Source organism: Manacus candei, unplaced genomic scaffold (assembly GCF_025592945.1).
Source record: "Manacus candei isolate 608988 ecotype Guabito, Panama unplaced genomic scaffold, ASM2559294v1 h1tg000023l, whole genome shotgun sequence".
Lineage (NCBI taxonomy): Eukaryota > Metazoa > Chordata > Aves > Passeriformes > Pipridae > Manacus > Manacus candei.
In genome coordinates, this window is record NW_026138071.1 from 12726229 (window position 1) to 12743165 (window position 16937).

The window sequence follows — 16937 nt, forward strand, 5'->3', positions numbered from 1 at the left end:
CCCTCTACTAGACCAGGTTGCTCAAAACCCTATCCAACCTGGCCTTGAACACTGCTGGGGATGGGGCATCCACAACTTCTCTGGGCAGCCTGTTCCAGTGCCTCACCACCCTCACAGTGAAGAATTTCTTCCCGATATCTAATTTCAACCTACTCTCTTGCAGTTTAAAACCTTGTCCTGTCACTCCATGCCCTTGTCCAAAGTCCCTCTCCATCTTTCTTGTAGGCCCCTTTAGGCACTGGAAGGCTGCTCTAAGGTCTCCCTGGAGCCAGGCTTAACAAACCCAACTCTCTCAGCCTTCCATAGGAGAGGTGCTCTTCTTTTGTCATCTTTGTGGCATCCTCTGGACTCACTCCACAGGTTCACGTCCTTCTTATGCTGGGGGCTCCATAGCTGAACACAGCTCTCCAGGGGAGGTCTCATGAGAGCAGAGCAGAGGGGGAGAATCATCTCCCTCAGCCTTCTGGTCACGTTTCTTTTGATGCTGCCCAGGTTATGGTTGGCTTTCTGGGCTGCCAGTGCTCATTGCCAGGTCATGTTGAGCTTAATATCCTTTTGAAGATCAGTCTTCTGGCAGATGTTTTTTACAATCACCTTTTACAGATAGTCAAGCAGATGGTGCCAAGAAGATGTTTTATCTCTATAAAATATGTGCCCGAAATCTTCACATCCAAATAAGTAGGGACAAAATTTCCTTTAAAAAAGCCTTATTGGCGTAATCGACTGGAGATGTGTGACTAGTGTTGATGCTGTCACTTGTGTATGTAGGCTGGGATGTTGTATTGAAGAAGCAGAAGGAGAAAATAGATGATGTCCTGTGTAAAAACATTATTACCACCTAATACTTACTATGCTCTGAAGAGACAAATTAGTGGTATCAGTAAAAAGCTGGATAAAGCATTCAGGGGTCAAACAAAGCAGAAAGGCTTATAGGGTAGTGAAAATAAATTACTCTTTCCTGATAATTTTGTAGCCCTGCTTTGCAACACTGGAAGTGCCCTCCTCTCTTTGGCTACAGTGAAATGGGATGTCAGCACAGTTGGAGGTAAAATTTATTTCAAACTGGGGGGGGGCAGCCTAGGGCAGGAGTGTTTCACCGGATAGAGTAATAGATTTTCTATGAGAACAGTAGCCTTGCCTTAAAGTGCTTCTACTCTGGCTCATATGTCTACCAAACTGTTGAGAGCTGAAGAATTTTAATCGATTTAATAGAGGTGTCCACATTTGTAGATTAATCTGTGGTCCTATTCCATGCATTGGTCTTGAGCTTTCAGAAATAGGAGTACACTTAGGAAAGGACAGAAGCTTTAGCAGAAAATCCAGGGGTAGCTGAAGTCTCACTGAAATGCATTTTTTAACTTTGTATGCTCATGGATGTGAAATTATAACTCTGCAGCATCAGCAGTGAGGGGACACTTCAGTAGCATATTGTCATCAATATGACAGAACAAAACTAAAAGAAATCCTCTCCAGCAGTAGTTTAGCAGAGGAGGACTAAACTCAGTGAGATTGAACAGCAGTGGTGATTACGAAGGAGTGGCCTTAGGTGCTCTGATATGGTATCTGGAAAAGTCTTTCAGAGGCTTTTGGAGCCATGTAGGAGGCATAGGGAGATTCACCTTGGGGATTTTTGCAGCCCATCTTCCTGTTTTGGGGAATGGTTCCTTTCTGAATTAATACCACTGCCTTCTGTAAGTGTGACAATAGTGAAAATAAAGCTTGAATAATTCTCCATCTACATCAGCAGTACTTTTCTAATTAATAGATTGAATCATTAATGTTCTAAGGACTATAGTATAATATTAGCTGTTTAAATATTATTCCAAACTCTGCTTTACAAAAACCAAGTTTAGAGCAATTTAGTAAGGTAGCTGTGATGAGAAAATAAATTTATTTTGTCCTGTTCTGATGTTGTTCCAGGCAAGGCAGCTTGTTCTGCAGAAATAGAAAACAAAATTTGGCATCATAAATAGATTAATTAATGTTAATTTAATGATACAGACAAGTTATAATTATGATAATTTTGTTAAAAGATGGTTTGTAGAAAGTGATCAAAGTTTGCTTGAGTTTTGTGGCAAAGCAGTTAATTGATGCCATGGTGCTTTATTGTTCTCATACTCTCTCACAAAGTAATACTATGCTTTTGAAATCAAACTCGTTATAGGTTATAAACACTTAATAGAAATGAGTTTAAGTGCTACTAATACTATTATTACACTGCAGTCTGAAGTTTTTACACAGGCAAAATTTCATGTGCTAGTAAGGACTAGGGGCCACCTCAGCTTGGGACACCTACTGTTAAATAATTCTGTACTCCTAAACATCGAGGACATTTCCCAGGAGCTCTAAAAAAAAATCCAAAGGCATTTTGTTGCCAGACGTTTTCATTTTTATGAATAAGAGCTCATGATCTTAACCAAACAGCTAAATCTTAAATTAGGTGTTTGTGTGTCTCATTTGAGAGACATGAATAAGTTGTTATTCTGGGGTACCATTAATATTTCTTGCCTGTTTCCTTGCTGGTTGCTGTTTTTACTGTTTTGGTTTTGTTGTTGTTTTTCGTGTTTGTTTTTTTTTTTTTTTTTTTGGTGAGTTTTTGTTGTTGTTTTTGGTTGGTTGGTTGGTTTTGTTGTGGTTTTTTTGGAGTGTGTATTTGTGTGTGTGTGTGTGGGGGGTTTTTTGTAAAACACAGCTGGAGGACAATGTACCTTTTCTAAGATAGATTAATAGTTAAATCATTCACTGAAAGCCTGTCCCAAATTCTAGCTTTGATACTAAATGTGCTGGATTAAAATATATGCCCTCCCAGTAAAAATATTTGTGGAAATATATTTTCACACAGTGATATTAAACCCAATATGTTTTGAAGAAAGGCTGTTGGAACAAATGCCTTACTTAGTAGTAATGAACTACTAAGAAGCATTGTAAGGAATATAACAATTTTGGGATTATTACTAAGCGTATTTCTTAATAGTTTGTGTTCCTTTTTTTGTTTAGAGCACGTCTGTGTGCCCCTCTTCAAATGCCCACTTCACATCCTCCAAGTGGAAGTAACTGCTGCTAACATGAAGGGCTGTAACTCAGTTGCCTGCTGAAGTAAACCACTAGGAGCACTGAACTTCAATTTGTCTTTCCAAATAAGTACGGAGTTTGATTTCCCACTCCTGTGCTGATGTTTAAAACTAAAAAACATGACTCAGCTACCTATGAGAAGGCTTGTCCTTCCATAATAACTCACTTTACTGGGATCATAAGGCAGTTCCATCAGAAGAAAGAGGTTTTCCTGCAGTCATCTGCCTAGCACAAGACACTTCTTGCCACATCAGTGGAAGTGAGCCCTGCTCTCACCTTCTTCTGAACTAAATGGAAACTGTGTCCCTGGAGCAACTCAGGAAAAAATGCTACACAGCCTATGAATTAAATCCCCCCAATCTTGTCCTTTTGATAGAGTCAAAAGTGGAAGATGTTTCTGCACTCATATTTCAGAAAGAGCACTGAGACAACAGTGCTGATTAACCTGATGCATGTTGTTTGCTAACCCTGCTTCCTTTTCCCCCATCTCACTGCATCAAACTATTAAGACCACTAAACACTTGAGATCCTACAGTCAGTTCTATGCAGATGAACTGACTGACTTGAATGGAGTCAGCTGAGAGCAGTTGCAGGAATGAAACAGTCTCAGACACAAGTTTTGTAGGAAAAGGGGATATTCTGTGAATAATCTCTTTTTTTCCTTGTTGAGTCTTGCTGTTATTTTTGAGAGTCCATAAATTAAGGGAGTTAGTGATTCAAGTGCTAGTGTAGTTTGGGTAGGGATCTTGTATAAGTGGATTTTAAATCTGTTAGCAAGCTGCACCTCCTAATCTTCTTAAAAGGATTTTGACAAGAGAGTTAATGCTTATTAGTACTTGTCAGCTAGTGCACAGTCAAAAAGAAGGAATGGGTGAAAATCTTACTTGAAATATTTCAAAAGAGAGCTGTTGTAGTTGATTGTGATTTGAAGTGGTAAGAGGATGTCACTGTGATGTAGAAGCAACTGCACACACCAGAGAATTATTATTCTCATCTGTAGTTAATAAGGGTAAATTGGAGTATAAATGAGGATAGAGATTTAATCCCTCCTAGATGTAATTTAATAAGGAAGATGAGAGACAGAGATTCAATGTGAGTAGGATCTGAGTTTCTTCCCTGAGACAGAGCTTGGGATTCCTTAAGTCTTTGATTTCAAAGAGGAATCTTAAAAAAAAATCTTATTAAAAGGAGTGCTTACTCTGTGGGTGTAGCAATAAGGTGATAAAGATGTATTTGTGAACTTAGTCTCTGTTCATTGTAGCTCCCTGATTTCTGTTCATTATAGGCTCATCCACTGGCTAAAAGGACATTTTTGTCAGTAAAATTAACTAGCAGCGTTTGAGTGAGTGATAGGTCTAATGATCACTGACAACTGTCTGTCTTTGTGGTACAGCTTTATACATAAATGATTTGTGCATCTGATCCAGCATGTTCTCCTAGGAAAGTGCTATGTTTCTTTCTGTGTGTGGTGGTAGGCATTTAGTCTATTATAAACAATTCTTTCTAATGCTAGTGGTTGGCTTCTTTCTGCTAGTGATTGGCTTACCTGCTGATTCATAACATTTGGTAATCACATTTAGAATGTATGTTATAGAGCTAATTCACTTTAGTTTCATAAATATGTAGTAATTTTCTGAACCTGCGGAACTGCTGGTCCACATGCTTCTGTGTTGGAGGGAGTTCTACAATTTTTCTTGAAATCTTGTTTTTTTTACAGGTGTTGCTGTAATAGGTTTTAAATATTTTAAGCCTTTGAATTAAGATGTTTTACTGTTACCAAGGAAGAGTTAAGATTCTTGCTTGCATATTTAATTTGTCCAACACTAAGAGGCAGAAACTTTGTGGAAGTTGTCTTTCTTGCTTTCAAGTGAGAAAACAGAACAATCAAGTCAGTTTATACTCAGTCAAATGCAGAAGAGAAGCTTGAATATAGGAGTTACTGTTTTTATCTAAAGCTTTTCATTAGCCAGATAGAAAACTTCTGTTTTGGGCACTGATTCCACAGACCTCTTGTATGTTTGAACATCTGTTTGTTCATGTTCCCTTACAAACCTAAAACTATATATCATTGTAAGATCTTTAGGATAAGGACTGTATCATTATATATACTTTTACAGTGACTGTTACAGCAGAACTTTGGTGCTAAATGGGCTTCTGGATATTGACTGTGTTGAAATGATAAGAATCATGCTCAAGTTGATAAAGGTCACTTGTTAGGATGTGTTGAAAGGGTTTCATTATATGTCTGTGAAATGCATTTTAGTTGGTTTATATTGTAGTGTGACATTTAATGCATTTGTAAGTTCAGTGCATGCAGGTGGGGATGCTTCTCTGATAAAGTGCTTGAGAATTTTGTCCTTTGTTTTCTTGCAGACCTTTGGAACGTTCTAGTGAAGATGTAGATATAATATTCACACGACTGAAAGAAGTGAAAGCTTTTGAGAAATTTCATCCAAACCTTCTCCAGCAGATATGTCTTTGTGGATATTATGAAAATCTGGAAAAAGGAATCACATGTAAGGGAGCTTCCTATATTTATCTATTTTATGTAGATAAAATTGAGGTTAGGCTGTGAATGTCTTTATGAGATTGATGAGAAACGGCCATGAAATGTTTACAGTTGTAGTCATGGGGCAAGGCAGGGCTAAAGTGCTGCTTGCTCTACAAATGCAATGTGTATTGAATCTATGGTAACAAGGCACACAGTTGGACCTAGGACTCTACCACTGTTTTGTTGAAAGATTACAAGCAATTCATTGGACTTAAGCCTCATTCTTCCCCTGTAAATGTATTATTGATCTCTTTTGTGGGTGCTTTGTGCTGTCAGGGGCAAAGGTGTATCACCTAGGCATATCACTAACAGTGTGTGCTTTCCAGTCACTCTGGATAGCACAAGCCAGACTTGCAGAGCTGCATATTACTGCAGGGTGCTCTGTGCCTGCCCTGGCAGCACATGTACCAGGTGCATGTGGACAGCTGTGCTTGGGTCTGTGAAGCTGAGATGGAAATAAGTGGTGGTCCTGTGGTGGGAATCTACCAGGGAAATAGCTGATGACAATCTGTGGTATTAGTAGAGTCTCAGATACACCTCAGGTAAATCTGGCATACAGCTCTGAGGTTTGGTTAGAGTAATAGGAATTTCAGTGGTCTGTAATCACACAGTTGGAATACCTGGACATCAAAGTCCTGCAGTTACTGTTTTGCCAGAACTCTTACTGAAGTCAGCGGTAGCTGTGTCTGCACTGGAAGATTATGAATTTCAAAGGGACATTGATCAGAAAACCTTTTTGTTTTGTTTTGTTTGTTCTGTTGGTTTATTAACTAAGAGAACATTAAAAAAGAAGCAAACTGGGGAGAAGTGTGAAGCAGTTCTACAAGCTTCCATTGTTTCCACAGTGTATTGACCAGTTTACTAAATATGTGCTTTCTAGTGTCATTGGAAATATTGTTCTAATAGTAAATAAATAGTCTGATATGGTAAACTATATAGTACCAGCAGTGACTGCAGAATTGCAGTAATATGTGGGAAAAATATTTGTTAATGTTGCTAAACTAAAAGAGGTAGCTCTTATTTACAAAATTTCATCTTTCCAGTATTCCGTCAGGGTGATATTGGGACGAACTGGTATGCTGTTCTGACAGGATCACTGGATGTGAAGGTTTCTGATACAAGCAACCACCAGGTAAAATAGATTTTTCATTGAAACCATCCAGTCAGTAGTACAAAGAAAGAATATGACTTACAGTGAGGTCGGTAACAACATACATCGTACAGATATTTTGTCATATCAAAAGCATGTTTCTCTGAGTGTCTTTTAGTCTCATTTGTCTTTGTTTATGGAGGCAAATCATACCATTGATTTCAAGAAAACTGAAATGTAATGCTCTGGAAAGGGGTCATATGAAATTAAGCTAAAGATCTAAGAGTTGTTAATTCAGTCCCTAGAAATATTTGAATTCAGTTCTTGTTCAGAAAGTTCAAACCGAACCCACTAACAGTGCAGTCTGATAACAGCGTAATGCAGTCTCCACTGCAAGAATGGGGAGGTATCTAATAGCAGAGTATTGGAACTGCTGCCATGTTAGACCAGAAGCCTGGAGGTAATACTTATTCAGTGTTAAGAAATAGAAAAACAAGTAGAATTCTCCCCTAATTCCAAATGGTTTCTCAGTACCTTGGTGCTCCTAGATTTACAAAATTTAGAACGAATAAAAATCCAAAAGGATGAGCTACTTCACTGACAGAGAGTCTGCCACCCATGTTGTCAAACGTCATGCTGACAAGTCAAGCACTTCTTGCTGTGAGCTTAGTCTTCTGGGAAGGCATCATGTCCCATTCCCTGCTCCTGTGTTTGAGATCTGTGATTGTCCCATCATGTGGCTCAGCATGGAGTTATACCTCTGACATGGGATTTACTGTGCCTTCACAGGAGTGGTATTAGGTACCCAGGACCTGATGTATAACACCACCCATTTTTCCCACCTTGACTGAATACAGCATATGTAGCAGGTGTATTCTTTGTGCAAAGTTTGACTGATTGAGGAAGGTTTCTTGCTCATAGCAGAAATTGGATTTTTTCACTTTGTTGAGCATCACATCACCAGGGAGATTGGGTCAGAATGCAAGTCAAGGCAGCGTGTGAGTGCTGGGTCTTTCTACTTCTTGCAGTATGACGATAGATAAAAGAGGAACTTCCTTCATATAATTATTTTTAGCAATCTCTTCACTGTTCTAAGTAGAAATTGATTGTGAGTATAATTAGCCTCATTTGAGCAATTCTTGGCATGGCCTGGCTGTCATTGGTGTGGTCACAATTTGGAACAGTACTGGGCTCTTATGAGGCCCTTTTCTGTGCAGGTCTGAAGCAATTAGGAATATTTCTGGTGTTTGCCAAAAGATGGCACTGCACTATTGTTAAGGATCGATGCTCTTTACTGAATCAGAAAGGAATACATCTGCACAACCTGGATCTGGGAGTTAAATTAAGAATCTGTTTGGAGTATTGATTTGTTCTATTAGATGGAGTATGGAACACTTCAGTTTTTAAATGAATAAAATGTAAATATTTTTTTCTGCTTGTTCAGGTTCAAATCTTTTTCCTGCCAATATGAAACTACAGAACTACAGTTCATGTAGTTCTAGTCCTAGGAATTACTCTGCAATAATTTCTTAACCTCACATTTCCTTCTCACTGAAGCAATGAACTGAATTCTTACCACTGCCTAGTTGCCATAGGACACAGCCTCACTGCCAAAAGGACACCAGCTCATGCATTTACCATTCCTATCTGGATAAGTTTGATGTTTGGGGACTCCTAAATACTATTTATGTCCAGTATTTTCTCTGCTTTTGCTCCAGCTTGGTGATTATACCATGTCCCTCCATTCTTGGTCTCCTGCTCATTCTCTTGCCTGTAGCTCCTGGATGCCCATTCCAGTCTCATCTGTACTTCGTTGTTGGCATGGTGCTGGTCATTCTTTATCTTGATGTACTTGCTAGCACTACCTTCCTGCTGTGCTCACTACAAACCCAGATGGTGGAGGAAATACAGTGTTGTATTGCTGTCAGGCAGCCCTGACAGACTCGGTTGCCAGGAATGTGCTCCCAGCTGAGAATGGATGACCAGTGCTTAAGATATAGGGGTGCTTGTAACCTTCCCTGGAGCACATTTTCCAATAACATCATCCAGGAACCAAAACTTCCTTTGTAAAGTCAAGGCAAAGACTAATTGCTCTGCTGTTACTATAATATAAATGGCACTCATGCTACTGAGAAATTTCCGGCAGAGCAGAAGAGAGACAGAAGTTTACCTGAGTTTGAAAGTTTGTAGTCTCATGTGAAAGTACCATCTTTTCAGGAGAGAACCTAACTTTTAAATACAAAGTGTGATATGGTTGAAATGTCTTTAGACATCATGACATCTTTTAATACTTAAGATGAACAGGAGGTTGTATTAGATGATTTAAAATATGAGTCCCAGTTTTACTGGGTGTTTATCTGTCTACCTGGGGAACTTAAGTGTCATCAAGGCTGGGAATTAATGCGTTGTGTAACAGCTACCATGTGCTAACTCATTATGCAGTCACCTTTGGTGTTTGGAAGCTTTCTCCCACAAGAAGTGCAGTTTATTTAGTGCCTACTAAGAATGTCTTAATGGCCTTTGTTCCTCCAGAATCATGTAGTTACATGTCTTGCACTAGAAATGATATCCTAATGCACTAATGGATCAGGACTTCAGTGTAGCTAGTGAGGTATTAATTCCCACGCGTTTTGCTGCACATTTTATCTTACTCATATTTCTCACAGACTGATTAGGATCAAGTTGAGAATTCATATAAACAGAAATATTGACATTAGCTATTATTTGATATTATGATAACAGGAACCATTGCATCTACTGATTTAGTGCTTTAGTAGAGACAAACACACGTATTTAGCACCTCATAAATTCTTGCTTTCATACTGATTTGGAAAAATCCTTTCTACTTGCTTGCAAAACTGTGTTCTGTCACAAGAGGGCAGTGTTATAACACATAACAAACCGAGTGCCGACAGCGCTTGATACTGAAATGGCTATTCCGAAAATCATATTCGTCTATTTGCCATATACCTGTTTTAAAGAGTTTGGCCAGAAAAAATGTCTCTGTTGCTTTTCGTTCTGTTCCACTGAGGTAAAATATGCTAGTGCTGCTGGTAATTTCATTTGCCACTGGAATGGATACAGAGATCTGATAGGACTATCCATCCAATACATCCTGAGCAGTGTCTGGTCTGCTTTTTGTGCAAACTATTTAGGAATTTTCTGAGTGTTCAACAACCAAGAAGAGACTGAAGAGGACTTTTTTGAGGTAAAAATGTCCCACTGTGAATTGCAGAGGTAACTGTAATGAGCTGTTTTGGTCTTGGCTTAACTTGTTTGTAACAAACACCCTGATAAATATAGTATTTAAAAATCACAGAAAGACATAGTTAAGTCACCTTCAAAATAAACAGAAAATGTAGCCTCTGTAGAATCTCTCAGAAAAATGTCTTTACCCTCAGTTATGAACAGGTTCTGACTTTAGTTTTTATTTGATATCCAATGTTATGACAGAGATACATAGTAATAAAAGTTTCTCTTAGAGATATTCCTGGTTAGGTGTTGTCTTAAAAATACTGCTGACTGCCTTGTGTATGTTTGATTTTTGAACTCTGTTTTGAAAATGAACAGAGTCAAAGGATGACTGTTGGCAATGTTTCAGAATAAGGCTGGGAATAAATGCTTTATGATAGAAGCATCAGTGTTACATCACTGTCAGATTCTGCAACATTGTGATTTACTGAATTAGATTCAGGGCCTTTTACCCCAGATGACTCAGGTTTATATTCCTATCTGATGAAATGTGAAGGAATGAAGAGAAGAAAGGCAAAGACCAAATAGCAATTTGATCTGCAGTTTTCCTGTAGTTTGCCAGCTGAATCATAGTGTGTGCTGGGGCCTATTACCAGCTTATCTTGCCTGTGTTTTGGTGGAGTTTTTTTAAGCTGTTCGATTTTTAAAAACAGACCAAACTGAGCACAGGGCATTGACTTAACAAACAACTAGCCTCTTTTAGAAAAGCTTTAAAGGAGGAGCTATGAGTGTTTGGATGGTACAGCAGTGTCAGCTGTAAGAAGAGGCAGAGGGCTGGGAATGAAAAGTTAGTGGGGTTGCTGAGAAGAATGATTGTGAAGAAAGAGGTTCATGTCCACATAAGAGCTAGAAGAATTTCTCAGCTGTTTGAAACTGAGGGCAAAGGAGGTATATGATAAGATGAAGTGGCAACAGGGGAAGGGATTTAAACAGGACAGTTCTTGCAATACTGCTTTCTGTATGTAAATGCCATTATGTATGTGTGTAAATAGCCATAATGTATTTTGGAGATAACCTATGTGAAGTTGCAATATAGGTTTGCACTGTAGTTTGTAGTGTAGTGTAAATATGCCCAAGCTTGCTTTAAAGTGTTTAGTTTCAGCATGAAAACTGCTCTACCCATTGTAACACAGAGATTAGCTGGACTAATACTCAGCTGCGAAGCAGGGTGTATTGGCTCATGCTCAGCTCCACAATGTCATGGTTTTTAACTTAGCTTATTGAAAGTTAATACAGAAAAATCAATTCACTTCTCTCTGCCAGGTGACCTAGGACAAAGTCCAAGGCATTGTAGGTGGTTTTTAGAAGATCAGACAGAAAGAAATGGGAATAATGAATGTGTTATTACAGTACAAGTAATCTGAACCATAAATATTTTAATTAGGTACTAGAAGAAAAGCTGGTCACAGTCTTTCTAGAAGCATAATGCCTCCTTTGAGCAAATCACTTTGTCTTGTGTAAAAAGGATGGCCTAAAATATGTTTACAGGCCGCAGTTTTAGTGTGGGAAGGTATTTCTGTTATTCTTAGAAGTAGTTTGATAAGAATTTTATATGAATTGCTGAATCACTCCAGTAAAGGTAATGGAACAGAAAAAGCACTTCTTAGATAGTTTCCTTTCATGTATATCCTTGGTTTCTCATTATCAAAGGAAATTTTTGCTGAGGACAAACTGAACTGTGTCAAAGTAATAATAAGCAAACTTCTCAAAATGCCAGCTTTTGCAAATCTCTAATTAAACATGGAGATGGTATGGTGTCCTAGAGGGACAGGTGCAAAGGTGAGATAAAGATGCAAAGTATGGGAAAATGATGAAATTAAAAATAAACTAGCTACATCAACTCCCTTATAAACTCAAAGTGTTGAATAAACTAAAATTGCAAAGAAATGTCCTTAGTCCCTTTGAGCCTGGAATCTTGTAATTTTTTCCCTATTTTCTTAATTTCTCTTTCAGACACCGTGATTTTATTTACACACAGTACAAAAATTCTGGTTGCCAGGTTGAAAAACAGAAGGTGTCACAAGTCAGGGAGGAGCATGTGGGGATGACCCTTGTGATGGTGGGGGAGGGAATAAGGTAGAGCCTTGTTTCTGATTTTCATCCATTCCGTAGAATCATCTTACGAATTCAGTAATGTTTTAGATTGAGGAGGGATGACAGGGAGGTTTAACAAATCTTTCACTGCATGTGTCTCACTTGGCAGTAACAGTCAGTGCAACTGAATACACAAACAGCCTCTGAACGCTACCATTTTATAGTGTCTTCAGAGGACACCAATGGAAACAATCTCACCTTTTTTAAGTCTCTAATACTGCCTTTTAAATAGCTGTTTGAATGTTAGCTGGTTACCAGCAGCTAGAACCCCCTGCTGCTTCTGGGATTGCAGAGGGGAATGGCAAACTGAGTTTTGAGCTGCCAGCAATCCTCCTGAAGTCTACACTGAACAGCGGGAGATTCTTGAGTGCAAGGTTAACAGGTGTAATAGAAAGCACACCTGATTCCCCAGGAGGCTGGAGATGTATGAATAAGGGGCAGCGAGAAAATGGGGCTCTGAAGTCTTGAAGAAGACATAAGGTCCTTCGCCCTAGCTAGATATGAAACTGCATCTCTATGGAGAACAGTGATGGCTGGGGAAAAAACCTGAAAGAACTTCATAGAAGCTTGGACTTTCATTTAATGAATGTAGATAGACCATTCCAGCCTCTTGACCTAACACCCCACAGTGTTAATTTATTTCTCCAGCTGAATGGCTGCCTCATCAGAGTTGTAAACAGTCAAAAAAAGATGAAGTGTTCCAAATGAGTTCTATTTTTTTGGAAGGAGGGGGAGGGAGTGAGAAAACAGTTGGAAAATGTAAACGCTGTTTATGATCCACCTAATGGAAAAGTTTCTTTTATGCCAGGCTGTTTGGTTGTCCTGCCCTTAAGAGAGTTCTTTTATCTGAGCTTTCTAAATAGAGTTGAGAAGAATGTATTGGACATTTGGAGATCAAATTTTGTGTGAGCAGTAGGCACATTTTCTTTGTAGCTCTTTTGAGTGCAGTTGTGAGCGTGGTAGCATGCATATAGTGTTTCATCCTGGAAAGGTGAGCTTGTTAAGGCAGAACTTCAGTGTATAACCTATAGTCTGTTTGCAGAGACCTCTATTTAGCTGCCTGGGTGCTCATTCCCAAATATTCTTTCTGTTAACAAAACCTGTTCTTATTTGCCTTCCTTGAAAATTTATTTCTGACAGTTGTTAAGTTCTTCCTAGATCTTTTCTAAGACGTAATTGATTTTGTTTTCCTGAACATATAATTTTATATGGTAACATCTGTGTAAGAGCAATTTGCTGTGGTTCAGGGAACTGGACTATTATGGGCTTTTGTCTTTGTATTGCAATTATAAAGCTACTAACTTGATCTTAATAACATTTGCCTATTACAACATATTAGATGCATGAAAGGAAAACAGTGCAATTTTAAACACAGCAAATGATGCTGAAATATGCTCATGTGTCTCTCTTGGATTATCTACCAAAAGGATAACAAAAGTTTCCATTTTGATTTTTGTAGGCATTGCATGAATTCTATATTTTGGAATTAAACTAAATTTCTCAGGTTGTATCAAGTAAAGTTAGCATGTATTTTTATGTATTTATGTGTATTTGTGTGCACATGATTTCCTTTGTCAAGTGCAGTTTTTATGATTTTAATTTCTTAATACTGTTGCTATTTTTGAAAATTACTTAACAGACAGTCAATTAAGACCCATCTTAGAAAAAGACATATGTAAGTGTTCAGCTTCAAGCTTGTGCTCAGGAGCATTAGCAACTTGTAAGCCTAGAATAGAACATGTGTCTAAAAATTTTGATTCAGCAAGTTCTTTAGTTGCTAGTAGTCTTAATTTTTTGTCTGCAGTAGCTCATAATTTTTATTGGAACCATTACAGAAGAGTTCCTGGTCAAGGGAGATTCATTTAGACACCTTTCAATCACATGAATGATATGTGCTCATATAGACTCTTTTGAAGTGGACTTTACTGCTTGTTTGGGACCCTTCTGAATACTGGATAGAGGTTATTTGGACTTAAATAGTTTCCTTGAAATCCCTGATTTATGTGACAATAATAATTTTTTTGATCTGGTACTTAATTGGCAAATATCCATTAGCAACTGAGAAATTTACTGGCATTTTCAACAGAAGGGCCGAGAGAGTTGGTTAAACTGTTCAACTGCATTGCTCACAGACCTTGTACAACAAGGAAACGAATTATAAATATAAGAGGATATTGTAACTGAAAAGTATGTTTACTGAGGAAACATAACAGGCAAATTTTCTTTTTGATGAGGGTAGCCTATGTAGGACAGAAATTTATATTCCAAGATTGTGTTTCTGACTCTAGTTACCTTCTCATCACCTCTGAGATTTCTAAAGATCTCATCATCACAGCAGTGTTGAGACGTCGATGAACGGAGGTCGTGCTTTCTTCCAAACGTGAAGGTGACTCTTGTGTTCTCAGCTTTGCAGAGGGAAATGTCTAATTCAGCTGATGGATATAGAGAACAGAAATCCTGCTTGTTTCCACATTAATGCTTCCCATGTTGTTAATCAGCATGTGATTTTTTTTTTTTGTTGGCACTTTAATTAATTTTCTTTTAAAGCAGATTGATGAAGAATCTTAAGGCAGTGCTATTAGAAAATGTGACACAAAGACTCTTAAAACATCTCAGATTATTTGATGTCTTTTTTTTTTTTTTTTTTGTTTAAAGGATGCTGTGACAATATGCACTCTGGGAATAGGAACTGCTTTTGGAGAGTCCATTCTGGATAACACTCCTCGCCATGCTACCATCGTTACCAGAGAATATAGTGAGCTCCTTCGAATTGAGCAGAAGGACTTCAAAGCACTTTGGGAGGTAAATTCAGATTTATTTGCAGTTAATGCAGAAAAAAATAACATAAAAGGTTAAGCATTTGTAATGAAGTAAAAGCACATTTATACCATGAGTAAAGTATAATTCTTTTAAATTAGTTTGGAAAAAAAGTTTTTACTTCTCTTTAGTGCTTAATATTCTGCATGATTGCATATTCCTGTATTTCTTGTAGGCCTCTTCTAATGAAATAACTTATGTGAAATTTCTGGTAGAATTTATTTGTATATGGCAGGTGTTGCTTTCTTAGCCTTAAACTTGCTTTTATTGCCAACATTTATGAGGAGAGTCTATCCTTAATATACTCTGAAATTTTAAATTATTCTCCTTTACTCTTGTCTCATCACCAGCTGTAAGGGGTTTAGAATTTGCAGATGGATCAAGATCACTTAAAAATTAACTTACTGATTACATGTGAATTCCTTTAAAACTTTCCTTTGTGGAGAACATAGTGCTGAGGTTCTTCATTCTATAATCTGCATGTACTTCGGTACCCACTCAGAGAAGACTTCATTAACATGTTACTGTGGAAAGTTACTGAACTTGAGTCTGTCTGCATTTTTGTGAGCATTACATTTGGTTTGAAAAGTGTTCTGGTTCCTTTTGGCCTGGCCTACACTATTGCCAGTTTGTAGTGCCAGCTTGTTTTAAATGGTGACTGTACAAGTGTAGGTGTTGTGTAGAGCTGTCAGATGGTGTGACAGTGTCCTAAACTTGCAGGTCTAGGGACACTAACTATATTTAAGAAATGGATACTGGTTGTAGCATTTTAGTTCAGCTTCTCTCCTGAGGGCAGACAGATGGATTTTTTTTTGCTTTCTTTTCTTGAGAAAGAGCAGTATTATACTGCAAATAATTGTCCTAAAGCAGTACTAAAGTCAGTATCAGAAAAAAAATCAAATCTGCAACTAAATACTAATAGAGGAAACAGCACTTCCATCACCTGTCTGCAAATATGTTACCTGGAGCACAATTGATGGTGTAGCATGACCAAGTGTGAAGGACCTCTGAGTGAATGAAGCATGTTTCCGTTAATGCTCTAATTAGATATCATTCTTTGAATTGCATAGCCATGATTTGTACTGGGTTTTTTTGCAAGTTCTACGGTTAAAATAAAATGCTGGTAAGGTCTTGTAGCAAATTTGAAGAATTTGACGAGGCAATATTTTTCTGCAGTTCATAATCTTTCTTCTCTACAGCAACTGCATTATAGTTTTAGGCCTTGGCATTAAAAGATTAAATATGCCAGTGGTCTCCTCAGTTTTAACATATGCAGCACTTGCCAGTGGTCAGAAATTTGTTAATGAAGAGAGTGCTTTACAAGATAATGATGGAGGAGAATAAATCCAATTGTAGGTTTCCCCAGTAGCATTTTTTTTTTAAATCACTTTTAATTGGTATAAGCACAGTCATTTCTCTTACGTATATGAATTTCCTGCTTAGCATTCAGAGACTGTTGTTTTCCTATCAGGATTATTGGGGGAGTGGAGGTTAAGTTCCCTTCTTAAAATTTTTGAAGTTGTTTTAAAACAAAAATACCAACATAATTTGTTCTTTAATCATCAGTACAGTGTTGTTTCTAGCAATTTTGCTGATTTTGGTGAGTGTTTTTATGATAGATGCTTTTGGGAAAGGTCATGTGTGTTGGAAGTATTGAGAGTGATCATAAAAAGCTTTAGCACACATCTTGTATGTTACAGCTTTTATGAAATTGTGCAGTAGAACATGTCACAAATGCTGCAGGTGTCAGTCACAGACCACAGTTTAGATTTGTGGTGCTTCTTTGCCTTTTGTGCCGTTTTACAGGGAACTTTTGATATATTTTGGTGTGCTTTCTTTCAAGGAGGCTATCCCTGTGCTCTCGGTAGAAAATTATGTCATGAAATACAGCTTTGCTGACTAGTCTGAGGTAGAATTAAGTTTTTCATTTTTTCAAGGCAGTATTTATTTCCTTACAATCTGCTAATCCCAGAGACTGCATAAATTGCAGATAAACAGAAAATGTTTAAAATAGACAGAAAATTATTTAAGAAAATTCCCCCAAAATATGCTAGCAATAGT

General features: G+C 37.8%; 1 protein-coding gene across 5 annotated transcripts in view; it reads left to right on the forward strand.

Annotated features, from left to right (window-relative positions):
- RAPGEF4 (Rap guanine nucleotide exchange factor 4) overlaps positions 1-16937 on the forward strand; it is a 152174-nt gene that overhangs the window by 7608 nt on the left and 127629 nt on the right. For all 5 annotated transcript variants that reach the window (XR_007904528.1, XM_051787373.1, XM_051787374.1 and 2 more), the window contains exons 2-4: positions 5446-5588; positions 6667-6755; positions 14715-14861. Coding sequence is in view for 4 of the 5 variants with exons in the window: in XM_051787373.1 (XP_051643333.1) it covers positions 5446-5588; positions 6667-6755; positions 14715-14861 (379 nt within the window). In the remaining variant the exon portion in view is untranslated. The remainder of the gene's footprint in view (positions 1-5445; positions 5589-6666; positions 6756-14714; positions 14862-16937) is intronic.